Source organism: Ammodytes marinus (genome assembly GCF_949987685.1).
Source record: "Ammodytes marinus genome assembly, chromosome: 7".
Lineage (NCBI taxonomy): Eukaryota > Metazoa > Chordata > Actinopteri > Uranoscopiformes > Ammodytidae > Ammodytes > Ammodytes marinus.
In genome coordinates, this window is record NC_137211.1 from 14,922,119 (window position 1) to 14,941,856 (window position 19,738).

The following is a 19,738-nucleotide window of genomic DNA, read 5'->3' on the forward strand; positions in this document are numbered from 1 at the left end:
CACTAATGCTGAACAACTTGTTTCAAAATCATGAGTGTCAATATGCTAACATAACGGCCTCCACTCACTCTACACGATTTTGGAACTTGTTTTGGGGGCATTTGCTCCCAGCCACAAAAGCATTGGTGAGGGCTGGCACTGATGTAAGACAACGAGGTCTGGTTCAAACATAGCAGTCTAAGTAATCCAAAAACTGTTTTAATAGGGTTGAGGTCAAGTGAGATTTGGGATTTGGATTGTGGAGAAAGTCCCTATCTCACAATCTTAAAAAAATAAAAGCTACTTATCAGATTTCTTCTGGCTTAAAAAGACTATTCAAGAGAGCTCAAGAGTTTGTTTTGTAAGTTAAGTGCAACATATACAGGAAAGCTCACAGAGATGTTTTGGAATGATTGTACAAAACATAATTCGTCATTAAAAAATAAAGGCTATTTTTTGTGTGTAAATGACTGCTTTTGTAAAAAAACATCGGCTTTTGCAGAATAAATGTCCATGACAAAACATGAGTGTTTTATTTTGAAAGGAAAATCCCAACAGGCTGGAGCCATCCTATAAATCCTCTGTCTGACTCTTCCTTTACCTGTGATCAATCATGTGACCAAAAGGTTGAAAGTTACTCTCATAGCTGCAAAGAAGGGTAAGGCAATTAATTAACCCCTAATTTGAGTATTAAAGCACACTTAAGTTTCATTATTATGAGGTTTGATAAACAAGGGGATATGTGCTTGCCAGTCAAGTAAAACAAAACATAAGTTAATGGACCATGTGCACTATTAGGTTGTCATTGTTGTGGACATACCTTTGACCATATAGTGAAGCAGTAGCCTAGTGTTACTAGAGCCAAGAATTTCAGAACTCAATAATATAGTTCTAAAACCTGTAGAGTAAGTTGTAGTGTTAAATCTTATGTCGCTGAAGCTAAATCATACTTACCAGTCACTGTAACACACTTCAGTAAAAAAAACACCCATATCCATGCTGATATAAAAATTCATTTTTAACACACAACCAACCAAACACACACTGCACCAAACCGTCACTTACATAACTCAACAAAAAGGCTACATCTGTCGCTGCAGGAACCTAAACAGGACTGCAAAATGAAATAATCAAATGACTCCGTCTCCCCGCTATCTGACCACATTCTTGTTCTTCCCGACTATATGGTTGCCCCCTTTCATTCGCGAATAAAGCACTGGGTAGTGATTCACTCAGAGACAGAAAAGGATTAGGCAGGCCTAAGGGGAAAGGCCAAGATGGTGCACGTGGCTTATAATGTGAGGGAGAAGGCCTGCAGGAGGGGAATTTACAAAAAATAGACACAACGAAAGACAAACCGTATAGCAAGACTGAAGAGTTGTGAAACAGGTGATAAATAAATGTATTGTCTTGGTTCAGGGAATACAAGGATGAAAAATAACGGTTTCGGTATGTAACCCTAATCAGAAACCAGGGAACCCAAATGGACAGAAGAAAAGAGGCTAAGTGACAGCCAATTATAGAAAAGGAGTGGAGTGGCTAGAAGATAGGCAGACAGAATGAAAGAGACCGTATTTACCAGAACGGTAGGGGCCACTCAGCCTGTGGAAGTGGAGGAGAGATTGTGACTCTGAGCCCTGGGATTGGCTGCTTCTCTCTGGAAGTACTGCGAGGGTGCTGAGCCTAGCTTATGGGCCATCACTTTTTTTTAGGGTTAAGGGGGAAAGAGTGGGGAGGAGGAGGAAGAGGTTGGAATGTTGAGGTGTTACGGAAGAGTTGGAGCGGGGCACACAAGGGAGATAGAAAGGGATTAAGGAAAAGGATGAACATTTGCAAAAGACAAAAGAGAGAGAGAGAGAGAGAGAGAGAGAGAGAAAGCATGGGTACCAAGAAAGAGAAGGGACAGGTTATCAGTACGTGACAGAGAGCCACTGGAAGCAGGAAGTAATAGACACACGCAGACTGAGACCATGTGATAGAGACAGAAACACTGAAGTAACTCTACGGAAATCAAATGTCGAACAGATACTGCATAGTGGTTCAGATGTGGTGGGTGTCCTGCCACTACATCTAAATACAGATTTTTAGATTTCACTATTAAAACAAAGATCTACAGCCATGCTATATGATGCTGTATGTGGATTTTTAGCTGAATGCTAATGCTAGCATGGCTAACATGTTGATGTTTAGCAGGTATCACCGTATTCACCATCTCAGTGTAGCTGCGCACATGCTCACATTTGCTATGTACTTATTATTACACTTGACCCAAATTATTTGAATGTCATTAGATTTAGCAAGGTCTTTACCATAAACTGAAGCACTGAGGAGGATCAACTACAATTTTGACCAGATGATGGCGCAAGACTTAAAGTTAAGGGATCATCAAAGTGGTTACAATTCAACCTGAAAGGGGACATACAGTATATTTTTACCAAATTAAATGGCAAACCGTTTTTACCAAATTAAATGGCAAACCGTCAGATTGTTGCGTGAAATTTCACTCCACATCACAAATGTGGACCTCACTGTATCGCTTTATGAAAAGTATACCGCAAAAATGTGTGCGACATTTATGATTGACCACACAGTGACAAGAGAGACAACGTATAGCAAACATTAAGACGGAGAGTTTAAGAGAGAGAAGAAGAAGAGGACAGGGGGGAAGACCTATATCTCTATCATATTCCTGCTTAGAAATTCCTCAGTTACCCCACTATTTTTTTATTTTATTTGGGGACTTACTTGACTCTGGGTATACTGAGGATCTCTTCCCTGGATCTTTCTGCAGTTGAATGCCTTTTACGGAGAAGATGGATGTGGCTGAAAACAAACAGAGAGTTGGGGGTGAGACGCTGTTTGCAGACTACAGGTGTATTCAACACGGCAGAATGTGTGTACTCACTGTCAGCCAGTGTTTGAACCTGCTCCCCCAGGCTTCTGAAATAGGATTGTCTGAGAGCATCCTCGGCTGACACCCGCTTCTTAGCCTCAAACTAGAGACACATGGAGACAGCGAAAAGGATATAACTACCTGATTGTTTTTCTTTAATCCAATGAATTGGGTGTACGTGTATTAAAAAAATAAATCGTTATGTAGCAATCTGTTTACCTGTAGAAGCATTGAGAGCAAGTCATGGCCGTCGTTGTCTATCCTGTGTCACAGAAAAGCGACAAAAGCAGGAGAGAATTAAGTGCTGTTATATGGTCAAAACGCTGGCCTATTGTAAGGCACAGTTTAGTGTTCCTGCCATGACAACAGCAGTGGAAATACTTGACTATAATGCCTAGTAAAAATCCCCCAAACATTTATACTATAACTACGAACCTGGGCGCGTGGTTGACCAGGGGCTCGGCTTTGTATTGGGGGAATTTGTACGTCTTAAACTCTTCACTGGTGGTTATACCCTGCCATGTCTTTTCTGTAGGAGTACCTGTTGAAGATAAAGATGATTAGAAGGCACACACACACACACACACACACACGCACACACACACACAAGCACAAACGTGACACAGGCAAATACACTTATCATCCGAATTTCCCACTGGTGTTGTCTCACCAAGGATACGGAATATGAGGTGAAGCTCGTCCTCTACAGTGGAACCAGGGAAGAGAGGTCTGCCAGTGATCATTTCATAAAAGATGCAGCCGACACCCCTGGGCAAAGACAGGAAAGAGACAGAGGAATAATTAAACTAGTGGTGGGCCGTTATCGGCGTTAACGTGCTTCGTTAACGCCAGACTCTTATCGGCGATAAAAAAAAATATCGCCGTTAATCTCTTATTCCACCTCCTGTTCGGCTCAGGGGAGATAATAATAGCCGGGGGCCGTTGTTGACACTTGAGGAGCCTTTATTCTCTCACACACCCGCCGCTCTCTCTCTCCATCACTTGCCCACGACACAATCGGGTATTGGAACGCAGGGTGGGTGTGTGTGGCCACCGGTCGCCACGTGACTATAAGTTTCCAAGTTTTAAACACTTCTATCTCTTCAACGTCACCGTACCCGAATCCTAAATATCCCCATAGCAGACGCTATATTTCATCGGGGGGGAAACTTTGTTTTGCGCCACAGTTCGGCCGTAATGCTGCTGCACACACACACACAGACACAGACAGGCGCACACACACACGCTGCATGACAGAGACGAGGGGCGCTACCAAAAAGACGAGAGGAGCGGTTGGAGCGTTTAGAGACACATGCGTGCACATTTATTTACATAAAATCGCAATCGCAGTCATTTGTGCAGTTATGTAAAATGTTTCACTAAGGAAAATTACAGAAAAAGTAACGCACAGTGACTTTGATGACTAACTTTAATCTGATTACTGGTTTGGAGATAGTAACGCGTTAGATTACTTGTTACTGAAAAAAGAGGTCCGATGCCGGTAACGCGTTACTAAGTAACATCTTGTTGAACATTATTTATTTTCATCACCAATTATCATAGTAGAACAGCTTCCTCAAGCAGTTTGTGATGCATGTTGGAAACAGGAGATGAGCCCCTGGTCTGATGCGCCACCTGGCTTGAGAAACACGTTCTCAAAGACTTACTTTGAGTCATTATTTAGGAGCACACACATATTATGAATGAATTCAAATGAGACATTTTAATCTAGATTAATCTAGATTAATTCCAAAATTAATCTAGATTAATCTAGATTAAAAAAATTAATCTATGCCCACCTCTAAAGTAAACACATATAGAGCACATGTGACACCTAAGCAGATTGTAGAATAAACACTCTGCCTATGCTGTTATATTACCCATGTTGCAACTGCACAAGGTCACTTGACCGACAATTGTACTATAGTGTACTGAGCATTCACTTTAAAACAGTTCCACAATTTTCAATTCTTGCATTAAGTGCAAAATCCTCCAGTGCTGAAGAATAGTGTAAAATGTTTCTCCTTCAATGATGCTAAACATATGACAACTTTCCCCAAACTATGGGTTCTGTCTAATGAGTATTGTACAAATTCATATAATAAAGAGACAGACACAGAACGGGCATGGATGTCGTGTTTTTCTCTGGAGCTGTGTGTATTTGCTGCATATGTGTGTTTGCTCACCACATATCGATGGGGGTTGAGTACTCAGTGGAGCCTAGAAGCACATCTGGTGGTCTGTACCATAGTGTCACTACTTCATTGGAGTATGTCTTCGTAGGAACAGACTTGGCTCGTGCCAAACCTTAATTTAAAACACAAAAAGGAAATAGGTAAGTAAGCAATCAGCAAAGCTTTATTTATATATATTTTATTCAAACACAGTTACCTAGTGCTTCACACATACAGACACTAAAATAATATTGACGAATAAATAAATGTAGTAAAAAATTAATTACAAGGCAAAAAAAAGGGACATTCATTGTTGCTGGAGATATTGCTTCATGTGTTGTGGAGCACCTCGGGTCCATCATACCAGAAAAAAACTTTACATTTTTTACTTTTATTCACTTTTTTATCACTCTATTGAACATGGAGATGTGCAATCATGTATGATATTTTTTTAATTATTGCCTTAGGAGAGCAGTGCTTGGATGGTAAGTTACTACAAAATATGTTTGCTCTATGGCCTCTAGAGGCCGCTAATGGAGCTGTCAGACATAGTTTATTATATGAAAATGCTTAGCAACCATTTGTATTTAGTATAATAATAATAATAATAATAATAATAATAATAATAATAATAATAATAATAATAATAATAATATTTTTTTATATAGCGCTTTTCAAGTACAGAAGAAGAAAAAGTAAAGGAGAATGAAAAGAAAATAGTAACAGTCAACACAAGCAAGGGCTGGAAAAAAAAAAAAACACAATAGAAACTGATGGCTTAATTAAATGGGACAAAGTTATTTATAGTGTAGTTAGTATAGTATGTTTAGTATGAACATTATTGAGTATCAGATATGTGTAAATCCCTCTTTTCAATCAAGCTTTGAACATTTTGCAATGAAAGCTACGGTTATTATTTGAAGGAAAACCAGGCAATATATCATTATTGGGCCGAGCCGAGCGCTGCTTCTCAGCATCTGATAAGTAAAACTAATACAGGAGGTTTCAAGATATTATACAATGATGATGTGTGCTTCTAGTCAATATAGTTAAACAGTGATATACCAAAGTCTGCCAGTTTGAGCTCTCCTTTTTCATTGATGAGCAAGTTCTGGGGTTTGAGGTCTCTGTGGAGGACCTTCCTTCTGTGGCAGTATGCAAGACCTCGTAAGAGCTGGAATAGAAATATCTGGAGTGGAGTGGAACGAGGACAGGACTTTAGTATGACTTAGTGGTACATCATTACTACTTACGGTAAATGATTATTACTTGTTATTACATTAAACTTATAATAAAACAGTGATTAAAAGGACACAAATCCATTTTTAGATTGACCATTCAAAAGCCAGAAGGTGCCTGGCATTTTGCCATTGTCTAAAAGTATAAATCAGAACTAGATGGAAGCTATAGCCATAGGTAAGTCTAAAATTGTGATTGTTGAAAATATTATTATATATTATATATATTAGTAAACAGCAATTTCTCAATTGAGATACTAGAGAGTTCACCACAGCTCCAAAAAGATGATTCACTTTGCAGTACCTTGACATTGTTAACACTCATTATGCTACCGCAGTCATCCATGTACTGCTTCAGATCTTTTTCCTGATGTGAGACAAAGAAAGAAAGACACATTTGTATTAACATTAGTAAAACACAGCCTCTAAAGACAAGCACAATAAACATACACACATTCCCAGGACAGACACTCACCAGGTACTCAAACACGAGTGTCAGGCACTTGTCAGTGTGGATAATGTCATGGAGAGTGACAATATTGGCGTGCTTCAAGTCTTTCAGTAGAGACACTAGAAGAGGGAGACATATCAGAGGCTGCCAGTCAAATACAGGCATTCTGTGAGAAAAAAACAAAACAGTTCACTAACAGCTCCAGGAGCCACCATACGACACGGATTAGTAACCCCTCTAAGTCCCAACAGCACTGTCAAAACCGTCAAAACATTCTTGATGTCAGTATGGGTTCCATGTTGATGTAAGAGTTGTCTACTTCACATGATTTCAACTTGTTAACAGCAGTTCACTACCTTCTCGGATGGCTGTGCAGGGCGCACCTTCCTCGTGCTCTAGACGGATCTCTTTCAGAGCTACTAAGTTGTCTGTTAACTTGCTTCGCCCCTTAAACACTGTAGCGTAGGTCCCCTGCAAAGAGAGCAAGCACTTGAATGCATTGTAAAAAATAAGCAAACCGTGTGTTTGAGGGGTTTTAGTGTCGTCTCACTCGACACTAGAGTCACTTTCACAAATGTATTCTATTGCTCTCACCTCCCCGAGTTTGTCCAGCTTGATGTAGGTCTCAAGTTTCCCAAAGCCAATTTCAGACTGGAGAAGATAGAAAGAGAAGGAGGTTATGAAGTTATCAACGCTATCAATGTGCAGTATCACTGTAGTTTGCGTTTATTTGTGACCTGATATTACTGTAAGCGAGGCTACTCCATGGTGTTTCAACCTAATCTCTACAATCAAATCCTCTGGGCTGCAGCTGTTTGTTCAGTTTTCACATGTTGCATTGCACAAGTCATACACACACATGTGACACATGCACGCCCGTGTCTCATAGCTGGAAAGGAGAGGCTTCGTTAGCCTAATCTGAACAGAATGTGGTCTCTCCACAGCGCCTCCTCCCTTTCTCACTTTATGCTACAAAAGTGATGTCATCGCTATAAGCTGCACATACAGTATATTCTTTGGCCACAGGACGTCAGTATAACAAAGGCAATCAAACATGGCATGTGCTCTTCCACTCCAGATAACTTAATGGGGGTTACATATTTACTTGTACGTCTTTCTATAGATATTCAGCATCCGTTCTTTAAATCCGTGTGTGAATGGAAAACTCTGAGCTTAGCCCGCATTCAGTTATTATTAAAGGTCTATCTGCATAATGTTTGGGGCCGCAGGGTTCGGGTCATGAATTATAGATAGATGTAGCTATGCCAAGCTGTGATACCCACAGGCCTGTCAGTGTGTAGCTCTCTCGCTGTCACTTTACCCGCACTTATTTGTCTATCACTGTCAGGGTCGTTGCGGCCATGTTTTCTCTGCCCTCATCTCTCCGAACCCAGCCATCTCTCTCAATATTACGCAGGCTCGTCCCACCGTGATGCTGATATGAATGCCAGGCCACTGCTGTATGTGTGCGTATGGGGGGGAGGGTCTCCAGTGACCAAGTTAGCTGATCAAGCATGTGATCTCTTTAAAGGCATGCCTAAAAGCCAACGTCGCAACGATCTCGGACACAAAATGACACGCTTGACACAAATGAAACAGGTGTGTGTGTGTGTGTGTGTGTGTGTGTGTGTGTGTGTGTGTGTGTGTGTGTGTGTGTGTGTGTGTGTGTGTGTGTGTGTGTGTGTGTGTGCATGGGTATGCACATAATTACATTTTTATAATGAATTGATGTGTTTAATATCTTTTATGTTTTACTATTTATTATCTAGTTCTGTATCTGGTAATTGCTTGAATATAATAAAAAGAAAGAAAGGAACCAAATACATCAATATAAAATGCGGGGATGTGTATGCATGTACATACAGTATAGTCTGTTCAAGGGCATGTGCTCAATGTAGTTACAGTATATGGCCGTGTGTGTTATAGGCAAGAGAATATTTGCGATGAGACACCCAGCCTACGTTAGGATGTAAACGCACTCACGCTGCACACATGCAGACACACACACACAAACACACTGCTGCCGTCTCTGTTTGTGACAGGGGCTGTCAGGGCTGTGCCGCTCTTTTGGCAGGGGATTCAGTCTCATGAGCAAAACCCACAAACACAGTGACACACAGACATTGAAAAACATATGAAACAAAAACAAATGGAAATATGAGGCATATCCCCCCCATCACTCACACACACACACACACACACACACACACACACACACACACACACACACACACACACACACATCCTACTCCTGAAAATAAATCTGTAGTATCTCGCCTTCTTGTCTCTTCAACAAAGTGAGGCCCAGCTCTGTACCTCCAGCCAAGTCTCTACTCATATCATGCAACAGCACTCTCTGTCGATGCACTTTACAAACCTATTTGTAAATATACCTTGGGTGTGTATAAGTGTGTGTGTGTGTGTGTGTGTGTGTGTGTGTGTGTGTGTGTGTGTGTGTGTGTGCGTGCGCGTATGCTTTTGATGGCAACGGGTTCATTTAATTCCCAACGCTCCAGTGAGCTTACTCAGCAGAACTAGGTCAGACCAAGTTTTGGTGATAAAATTAAAGCAACATAAAATACCAAGACAAAATGTGCGCGCGTGAGCCTGTACAGGAACTGAGGAGAGACACAGAGATAGGTAGACTGACGACAGCAGTAAGTAAACGTGAGCATAGAGATGTCTGCAGCTGCCGTCCTAAAGCGTATTGAGAAGAAAGTCCATTACCTCGGGCGCTATTCATTTTTAAATAGGGGGTTGTGCCTGTGCCGACTGTTAAAAGGCACGATAGAGAGAGAGAGAGAGAGAGAGAGAGAGAAAGAGAGGATGGAGTGGGAGTATTGAGTGTAAGAGAGAAGATTACTGCCTTCTGCTGAGAAAGGACGTGGCAGGCAACAGGAGGTGGGAGGAAAGAAGAGCCCTTTCATTAACATGATGCAGCCAGCCCAAGCTCAAGCTCGCTTCAATCAATGAACATCTTGCAATGTGCCACCTTTTCCATGTTCAACCTGCTGATGACAACATACAAGTCGGACCGATACTGGAGTTCAATTAGGCTATGCTTTTTTAGGTTCTATCATCAAACAACGATAGCATACTATACAGTATAGCACAGTGGTGTCAAACATACGGCCCGCGGGCCGGATGCGGCCCGCGAGATGATTTAATCCGGCCCGCGACTTGTAGAGCACACATTTATGAGCATTTCAAAAAAAAAAGTAAGTCTGTTGGAAAGGCCGCTTCCCTCATGCACCCGCACTCGCCGTGCCCGCGCTTATATTACTTTTGGACATTCCATGCGCACAGAGGGGCAGAGAGTTCAGTGGAGGAGTAGTGTCTGTTTGTGTGCGTTATTGACCAAAACGTGAGTTTGTCCATTGTGAACGGCACATAACATGTTTTAGGTTAAGCCTACCGTGACTTATATATTTCTTGAGCTTTATGAGTGTTTAAAGTGAGTTTATTACCTGTTTGTCACGGCCTGTGTTAAGCTAATTATTATGTAGAAAACGGCGATTTTGCCCACTTCATTATCCTAATTTATGCAGCCTTAGTTGAAGTTACTAGCCTGGTGTCACCCTATTATATGTAAGCCCCTGTTATTAATGTTATTTCGCTACATATAGTGCAATGTCGACGATCTTTGTGTGTGTGAATTCGCGGGTCGTTTATAGTGTAACGGTCACGTTAATGAGCCATTAAGCCCTTTGTTCTATATGTTTCCCGCCTTTGACCACTTAACACTGGTTTGTGTTTCACCATTGTAACACTGTGTTAGTGAAAGAGTATATGTCTGTTTAGCCTACCTGTAGTAATGCACAGGCAATACTGTTATTCCTTTTATCATATTTGTGAACATACTGTATAGCCTATATTATTCGATATTAATGCAAGTGTGGTTTCTTGTCTATTTCCTTTTCAGACCACACACACATTCTGTTACTTATACAGACCTAACCCCACAAAGCCTAAGTTAATTAACCTGTGCATTGCTGTGCTGTGCTGTAAACCACCAAAGTCTGCTATTAAAGCCCATGACTGCATCCTACCATCTACTGTGTGTTCTTACCGACACCCCAGGAAGACACTCTGCTCTAACCCATTAGCCTTATACAGTCCACCCATTCAACATTTGGTCCTTCGAGCCGGATATTGTGATTTTCCTGGATTGAGACGTTGCCTTTCAACATGCAGCCAAGGCCACGACGCCAACTTCAGCCACCTGCCCACCTCCTAGACTATGTCTATGACTTGAGTGTAGGCCAGAGATTTACTAGTCAACCCCCTTTATCCCTTAACACAGCACAGCATGCACATGGCACCGAGGATGGAGCGATAGCATCTCCAGGCTCTTCTGGAGCATCCAGCCCCTTAAGCCAGTCAGGCCCCATGGATGCACTGACTTCAGCCTTCGAGGAGGGACTTCCACCTTCAAGTAAGCAAAGCATGGATCCGCGACATCATGCTTCCAGACCTCATGGTCCCCTCCTACAGCCTATCCCCGCTCCACAGCCCCTCCCTTACCACCGGCCATGGGAAATGAGCCTCCAGCAGTTACCACACGTGCCACCTGGCCCGCCCGGGTTACCTCAACCTCCAGTGAGTATGTACCAGCCGTACGCTGTCAACCCAGCACAAAGTACTGCAACACTGACATTTCCTCAGTCTTTGCCTGCGACTACGCAACCACCCCAGATGAGTCACAACCTTGGAGCTTCGACGGCGCAGTATCTTCCACAGTATCCTCCACAGCCCAGCTATAGCTATCCTCACCCCTCGAGTCAGTTGACTGGTCACCAGCCTTATCCTCATCCACCCAGCCTACCCCCTACCAAGATGGATGGTTCAGCCAAGGACCAGGGCTTATATGATCTCTTAGGGAGCATGCTACACGAGCTGCAAGTCGTCAAAGATAAATTAGCCTCTGTGACTCCTAGTCAGCCCCAACCAGATGCGTTACCACAAGCTGCCTACATGCCGTACTATGATGCCTCTCGGGTGCAGCCTACAGCGATGCTCTATAGCTACCTGCACCAGCCTCCTGTTCAGTCACAACCTGCTGCCTACGCAGCTCAGCCTGCTCATGCTTGGTATCAACAGCCCAAGGTAGAGCCACCTGGATCCTTCCATGCTCACCCACCACAGGTGCCTTCTCAGCAACCTTACCCCACTCCGCAGAGACCTCACTCAGGTGCCCCAATGACACCTCACGCATACTCAGCAGTCCAGGAACAGATCTACCGGGGTCCCAAGCCAACAATACCAAACTTTGTCACTAACGACCCTAGCGAGTTCACTCGTTTAAGGATAGCCCTTGACAACCTGTTGCCTCGCGACGCCACCGAGTTATTTAAGTATCAAATCTTGATGGATCATTTGAAGTTTGAAGATGCTCGCCTGGTGGCGGACGCCTTTCTTAACTCCCCATCCCCCTATTCAGACACAATGGCTGCTCTAACTGAGAGATATGGACAGCCTCATAAGCTGGCTCTTAAGAAGATTGCCAATGTGATGGATTCACCTGACGTCCAGAGGGGAGACACAGAAGCATTTCAGAGATTTGCCTTACAGATAAGGGCCCTTGTGGGCATGCTGAACACTCTAGGCCCTGAAGGTGAAGCAGAGCTGAGATGCGGGTCTCATGCAGAGCGACTCCTGAGTAAGTTACCAGCAGAGATGAGGTCAGAGTTCCGACGTCATATGGGCCGTCGCCCTGGGCCAGTGTACACTCTCCATGACCTGTCAGAGTGGCTCCAGTATGAGGCTTGGTGCCAGAGCTTCGATTGCCATACCAGCAGCAAGGGACCTAAACAAGGGCAGAGACCGGATCCCAAGAGAGAGGTTAAATCATTCATCTGTTCAACTACCGTACTGCATGGAGCCGCTGAGGTTGAAGAGGAACAGACTTCTGAGCCAGCCCCGTCCAAGCAAACTCAGAAGACCTTCTGTCCTTACTGTGGAAAGGACGATCATTATCTCAGCCAGTGTGCTACCTTCAAGGCATTCAGTAAAGATCAGATTACCGACTGGATCAAGACCAATCACAGATGTTGGCGCTGTGGACGTACACACATGGCCGCTCAGTGTACCCTGAAGAAGCCATGCAGCATATGTAATGGCAAACACCTCCAGATCCTCCATGAAGTCAACTCCAAAGGCGCGAGTGAAAGGCCCCCCCTGGTGAGTTCAATTACTCAATCCTTCTATCTGGACAACCCCACAGATTGCAAGCGAGTCCTCCTTAAGGTCATCAGAGTCTTGCTTCGCTATCGAGGTAAGACCCTCAACACTTATGCAGTACTGGACGATGGATCGCAACGTACTATCCTTCTCTCTCCTGCTGCCCACAAGCTTGGTTTACAAGGCACAGATGAGAGTTTAGCCCTGAGAACGATCCGCCAAGATGTCCAAACCATTAATGGTTCCTCAGTCTCCTTTCAGATCTCGCCTGCAACCCATCCTCAGAAGATCTTTGAGATCACAGCAGCCTTCACAGCCAAACACCTTGAACTGGCTGACCACTCCTACCCTGCTGCCATCCTGCAAAGGTATAAGCACCTCAAAGATATCCCACTGCAGCCCTTTGAACATGTGCAGCCCTTACTCCTCATCGGCGCTGATCACACTCACTTGATCACTCCAACTGCACCTGTTCGCTCTGGCCCACCAGACGGGCCAACTGCCATCAAGACACGGCTTGGATGGGCGCTACAGGGACCAGCACGATACCTCCAGACACAGCTTCAGCCGCAGCAGTGCCTCTTCCTCTCCCTCACCCCTGCAGAGCTCAAGCTGAAGAGAGATGTAGAAAGGTTGCGGCAGCTCGATGTCTTACCTTATCGCTTTGAGAAGCAAGTAACAAGATCTAGGGAGGATCAGGAAGCCTCCAACCTCCTGAAAACCAAGACGACCAGAGTGGAGGTGAACGGTGACCTCAGTTACGCCACACCACTACTACGCAAGAAAGACTCGCCATGCCTCCAGGCCCCCAAGGAAGCTGTGATGACCTGCCTCATGAGCATGGAGAGACGCCTTGTGAAAGACCCTGACAAGACAGCAGTTTGCACTGCAGAAGTGGAGAAGCACGTTACCAGCGCTGTAACTGATCTTACCTCAGAGACCACTTTCCGTGGGTTTATCACCCCACTACCACCCGAAACAGACAGGGCCAAATATAGCAGCCGGCAGGAACTGGGAAAGGCAGGGGTGGAGAACCTCAATGGGGCGGCAGGTCTTCCTCCAACCAGTACCTTTCAAGATGCAAGGGATCAAGCTCTAAGTAGGGACCAGTTGGAGAGCTTTCCTGAAGATTATCGACTCCTGAAGGCAGACCTAGCAGATCCAGATCCTGTGACACCCAACAGCCTTTTGATGGGGCGGCCAGCCGATTCCCTCCCCCAGATCGTGTATCCAGAGTCTGAGCTGCTAGGAAGACGGAGATGCTACCTGAGTTACCGGACGGAGAGGGCAATCCTGACGGCCAGGATGGACCTTAGGTCGGCCTTTCCATGGTGCAAATTTCAACACAAATTTGGGGGCGGCTTTGTTGGAAAGGCCGCTTCCCTCATGCACCCGCACTCGCCGTGCCCGCGCTTATATTACTTTTGGACATTCCATGCGCACAGAGGGGCAGAGAGTTCAGCGGAGGAGTAGTGTCTGTTTGTGTGCGTTATTGACCAAAACGTGAGTTTGTCCATTGTGAACGGCACATAACATGTTTTAGGTTAAGCCTACCGTGACTTATATATTTCTTGAGCTTTATGAGTGTTTAAAGTGAGTTTATTACCTGTTTGTCACGGCCTGTGTTAAGCTAATTATTATGTAGAAAACGGCGATTTTGCCCACTTCATTATCCTAATTTATGCAGCCTTAGTTGAAGTTACTAGCCTGGTGTCACCCTATTATATGTAAGCCCCTGTTATTAATGTTATTTCGCTACATATAGTGCAATGTCGACGATCTTTGTGTGTGTGAATTCGCGGGTCGTTTATAGTGTAACGGTCACGTTAATGAGCCATTAAGCCCTTTGTTCTATATGTTTCCCGCCTTTGACCACTTAACACTGGTTTGTGTTTCACCATTGTAACACTGTGTTAGTGAAAGAGTATATGTCTGTTTAGCCTACCTGTAGTAATGCACAGGCAATACTGTTATTCCTTTTATCATATTTGTGAACATACTGTATAGCCTATATTATTCGATATTAATGCAAGTGTGGTTTCTTGTCTATTTCCTTTTCAGACCACACACACATTCTGTTACTTATACAGACCTAACCCCACAAAGCCTAAGTTAATTAACCTGTGCATTGCTGTGCTGTGCTGTAAACCACCAAAGTCTGCTATTAAAGCCCATGACTGCATCCTACCATCTACTGTGTGTTCTTACCGACACCCCAGGAAGACACTCTGCTCTAACCCATTAGCCTTATACAGTCCACCCATTCAACAAAGTCTCTAGCCCATTCCTGTGAGGAGATATGAATTTTTAAAGAAATAACCAAAATGCTCACTCCAGCCGCTAGGGGGCAGCCTAAATTAAAAAAAAGCACATTTTAGCAACGTGGGAAATGGTAAATGGCAATCTTGCTTCACCGCTATTAATGTTTCCTCCAGTGCTTTATGGCAAAGTAAAAACCAAAAAAATAAAAAATAAATAAAACAATTTTTATTTTTAGTGCTGAACAATTAATGTACTAGCAAGCGCGATGTGTCCGCGGCTCTGCACGTGCGAAACGAGCAGGAGCATGCTAGTGTAGGCCTACAAGATTTATTTCCTAATTTTCCATGCTGCTTTATTTTTATGTTTTAAATTGGGAAAAACTCATTCCAAAACAACCAATAACCTCTGTATTTAAAAATAAATCAAAACAGTAGAAGTTGCACTTTTATTAAATTTTATTTTGTACTGTCTGCATGTTTGCACAAAATGTGTCCCTGTACATATAGTAAACAAAATTGGACAACTGTAACGTCAGTGCCTGTTGTATTTGTGTATTCAAATAAACAGTTGTTTATTTCATTAGTGCGTATTGGCATCTTTGAGCAAAATACCCCCCAAATTTTTGCTGCGGCGCTCCGCGCCGCACCTCCTATTCCCATGGCCAGCAGCAACCTTTACTAAGACATTTCCTGGGGGGTACAGAGATCCCTTGTGATCCGTGATAATGTAGGTTACAAATGTAGACTGAGTGATAAAGCATATTACTGAAAAACAAAGCTAGAGATTTGGAGTTGATGTACGTTATTTTGCCATTATTGTACTGGTCCGGCCCACTTGAGATCAGAGAGGCTGTATGTGGCCCTCGAACCAAAATGAGTTTGACACCCCTGGTATAGCACATACTTTATGTAGCATATGATATAAAATAATATATTAAAGAGGACGTCTATTTTCTCAGCAACATGGAACACTGGATCTCATAGGACGGCTGTGAATAATTGATTATCAATGGGCACGAGCTGTGAGAGAAAATTGATACCGACCAACTTCACTTACATTACAATGGAGGCGATTCAAAGATCAAAATACACCGTTTCCAATGTGAGCGTCTGTTGCGGGACAGCCGACACATTTTCTATGTTACGGCAACAAAGGCCAAGCTCTTACTAGCTTAAAAGCCATTACATATGTGTATTCAGAAACATACTGCACTGTTTAAGACTTACATTCGGGTAAAGTGCAACTGAGGAAGTACAACATTTACACGTTTCACTTTTGGGGAGACCGAGGGATTAAGACATTTATTCATAATTTTTCATCAGTTTTTTTTTAACCATCAAACCTCTATTCAGTTCGAGCGACATACATCTAAATAATAAAACTTAACAGTGCAAACAGTGCAATGTTAAAGTCAAAAACATAGGTCTGCATTTGTGCTAAATAGTGCAAACGATATGAACCTCTAGCAAAAAAAAAAGTCTGTCAGGGCTGTAAAGCTCATTCACATTCACCTCTGGGTCTTTTCTTACACTGCACTCCTAATTTGAGTTCCTCCTTGTTTTAAGCATTTTACCACCTTTTTAATCATGTCCCCCTGTCTTTTTATTCCCTTAAAATTCTCCTGTCATCCCTCTCTGCATCTTTCCCTCTCCCTTGTTCTCTCGCTCTATTCAAGGTATCCTGCTGTGTAATCCTTGTCAGGAGTGGAGCCGCAGCAGATGAGTCTGACGCTACTGCTGAATTATTGATGATTTATTACATCACATGCAAACAACAATCCGAAAGAAACACAGGCGCACACAGGAGGATACAGCCAGGCATGTCAGAAAATGCCCGTCACTCATTTACATTGTTAAGTATCTCTAAACTCTATCCCCTTGTTCTCATCCATCCCTACTCCATAAACCCTCCTTCCTCCTTTCAAACCTCACTTCAAAGATCCTTTCCTTTCATCTCTTTGAAACTCCTACAGAATAGCTGCGTCATTAAATCACTTCAAGCTGAGAGCCCAAGGCCGGGCGGGCACCAGCCCTGTACAATAATTACAGCAACAATGGTTGATGGTGGACGAAAGTGAGTAATGAGTGAAACAGAAAGCAGTGCCATCTTGCCTTGTTAGCTGTGTATGAAGGGGAAACTTGAGATGAAACAATAAAAGACGAATGTGGAACAAAGTGTCACCAAAATAAGAAAAAGCAAAGGAAAGAGCCGGAGTACTTAAGCAGCAATACAAAGGGACATAACGACACATGCTACACATTCATGACTATCTGCCTATTTCTATCCATCACTCCCCCCTCTTTCTCTATCCAGTAGCAAACCCCTCCTCTCTCTCCCCCCTCCCCAGTTTCATACCCATAATGCTCTTGGCCTGGATACATAATACCGAATGAATTCATCATTCATCCCCCTACTGAGCCATTGTAAGCTCTTGTCTATAGCATAGCTCATTGTGTGTTTAAATGTGTGTATTGGTTTGAATTCAGTGTGTCAGAGGGTATAATGGCCTTTTTTTCTACCATTTTAGTGCTTCAAAAGGGCATTGAAAGTTCATATTACTTTTGTTTCTAAACAACCGCAGCATCAAAAGAGCAGCAGACACACCAGGCCGTGCTCACAGGAGTCTCACACATGCAGACGCTGTGTGTGCAGCGACCAACACATCAGCACAGCAGCTGACTAAACTAACCAAACCCATATCAGCTGCTTTTGCACACGCATTTGCACAAATGGAAATATACACACAATGGGTACTGACCAATGAAGCACGTCGTAGCCTGCGGCTCATAGGCTTGTCAAAAGGCGGGCTGTTCATGGCAAACTTCTCCAAGTAGCCCTCTGGTAGCCTGATATCAGCCGGGAGAGACAAACGCTTGTTTATGTCCTGAAAGAGAGAGAGAGAGATGGAGAGAGGGGGAGATTAAAACAATATATAAATCACACATTAATAATCGGGTTAAAATATATCAATCAAATATCTTGTTTTAATTCAATTGAAACCTGTAACACTATAAACTGATCATTCAAAGATATAACTTGATATCACCTGGATGTGAAATATTTTTGTACATATGCATTGATGTTCTATGCTCTGTAACATGTAGTGCACTAATGAAAACAAAAATTAAACCAATAAAAACATAAAACTGTCCCATATTTCTAGTAGTTAAATAAGTGAACGTGACTAACTGTACCTGTATTCTGGTCTGTATCATTCCATTTGACCAAGCTCAAGCTGACTCAGCATTAAACAGTGGAGTAGTATATTAAACTTTATAACTTCTATTAACCAGACATCCTATGACAGCTTGTGGATGACTTTGCCCTAATCGATCCCCATGATCTGGCATCAAACATTCCTTCTCAAGCCTTGTTGACACAGCCTTCTCTTGTACCACAAACAATCTGCTTTCTCCGTCTGTCACTCCTGGCAGTGAGTTTGTCAAGTGACTGCAGCTCAATCCCACACTTTGGGTTCACCGGTGCCATATGCTGTTGTCGTGAATGACTGCCGAGCTAGGATATGAATGAAATTTACGGCCAGAGAGGCTGAATGAAAGGCCAGTCCAAAGTCACTACATGATGGGACTGGTTCCAGACAAAATCCTGGAAGGTTTCAGGGTCATTTTCACAGTACATTGTTGGCAGCGGGACAAGGTTGGCCCAATGCTATTCCTAAGCACACAAACTCATCTGGAGCACATCTGGAACAAGAATCTTTATTATTGAAGTTGTTGATATTATTTATTGTTACGCCTATTGAAGTTGACATCTCTTTGAGTGTGTGTACTGTTTCACAAACTGTTTGCCTTAAATTTAACCTATTTTTATTTTCAATTATTTTCTATATTGGGTCAAAATGGTATTTTTACTACGTAGCACATGTGCAGAGAACACCTCTGACCATCTCACTCGACATCAACTGAAGTACCTTTCAAACCCTGGCCGTCTTGCTTGAACACAATGTGTGGGATTATACTTTTCCCACAATGCATCACTCCCATATGCTATCAATGTAGGACACGTTCACTGGCAAGGTGCCGATCACATGTTGTTTCCATGGCAGCAGTGGCTGGCTGGCCCCGTCCCAATAGGCCCACGGTATGTGTCTTTGATGTAAGGCGGAGAAATTATGTGTGTTTACATGTGAGTGTTAGTGGGGAAGCGGAAAGTGTGTGTATCCCAGAAGATCAAAGGCAGGGGGATTTCCACGCCTCTAATGCCTTTATTTATGCTAATTGGCTAGCATAACAACATAACATACGATATAACATACGAGCCGTCAGCTTCGGAAAGCTGCACGCCACACGTTTTCAAAATACACCCTGAAAACATACACTCACATATTAAAAACATCGTCTGCAGAATGTACATGTTGTAAAATTGAATGAAATGATATAAGCACACACCTGACCTACTGACTTTGACCTAAGAAATGTACAGATTTGTAAGCACCACTCAATGTCTGAATCCAAAAAAGAGATTAGAATACATGGCAAGGAAGCCCTGCAACACCAACAGTAAAATAAAAAGGCACATTGAGCTCCATAGTCCTCCCAGA

The 19,738-nt window shown here is 43.1% G+C and overlaps 1 protein-coding gene across 4 annotated transcripts in view; it reads right to left on the bottom strand.

Annotated features, from left to right (window-relative positions):
* LOC307253211 (cyclin-dependent kinase 17-like) overlaps window positions 1–19,738 on the bottom strand; it is a 47,069-nt gene that overhangs the window by 3,362 nt on the left and 23,969 nt on the right. For 3 of the 4 annotated variants that reach the window (XM_080031130.1, XM_080031129.1, XM_080031131.1), the window contains 12 exons: window positions 17,936–18,061; window positions 7,330–7,386; window positions 7,092–7,206; window positions 6,760–6,854; window positions 6,589–6,651; window positions 6,112–6,235; window positions 5,059–5,179; window positions 3,543–3,640; window positions 3,308–3,413; window positions 3,092–3,134; window positions 2,885–2,975; window positions 2,725–2,802 (listed from right to left, as the gene is read on the bottom strand). In XM_080031130.1, the coding sequence (XP_079887256.1) occupies window positions 2,725–2,802; window positions 2,885–2,975; window positions 3,092–3,134; window positions 3,308–3,413; window positions 3,543–3,640; window positions 5,059–5,179; window positions 6,112–6,235; window positions 6,589–6,651; window positions 6,760–6,854; window positions 7,092–7,206; window positions 7,330–7,386; window positions 17,936–18,061 (1,117 nt within the window). Of the gene's footprint in view, window positions 1–1,524; window positions 1,681–2,724; window positions 2,803–2,884; window positions 2,976–3,091; window positions 3,135–3,307; window positions 3,414–3,542; window positions 3,641–5,058; window positions 5,180–6,111; window positions 6,236–6,588; window positions 6,652–6,759; window positions 6,855–7,091; window positions 7,207–7,329; window positions 7,387–17,935; window positions 18,062–19,738 lie in introns of those variants that run through there. The other variant, XM_080031132.1, reaches the window with a different exon arrangement.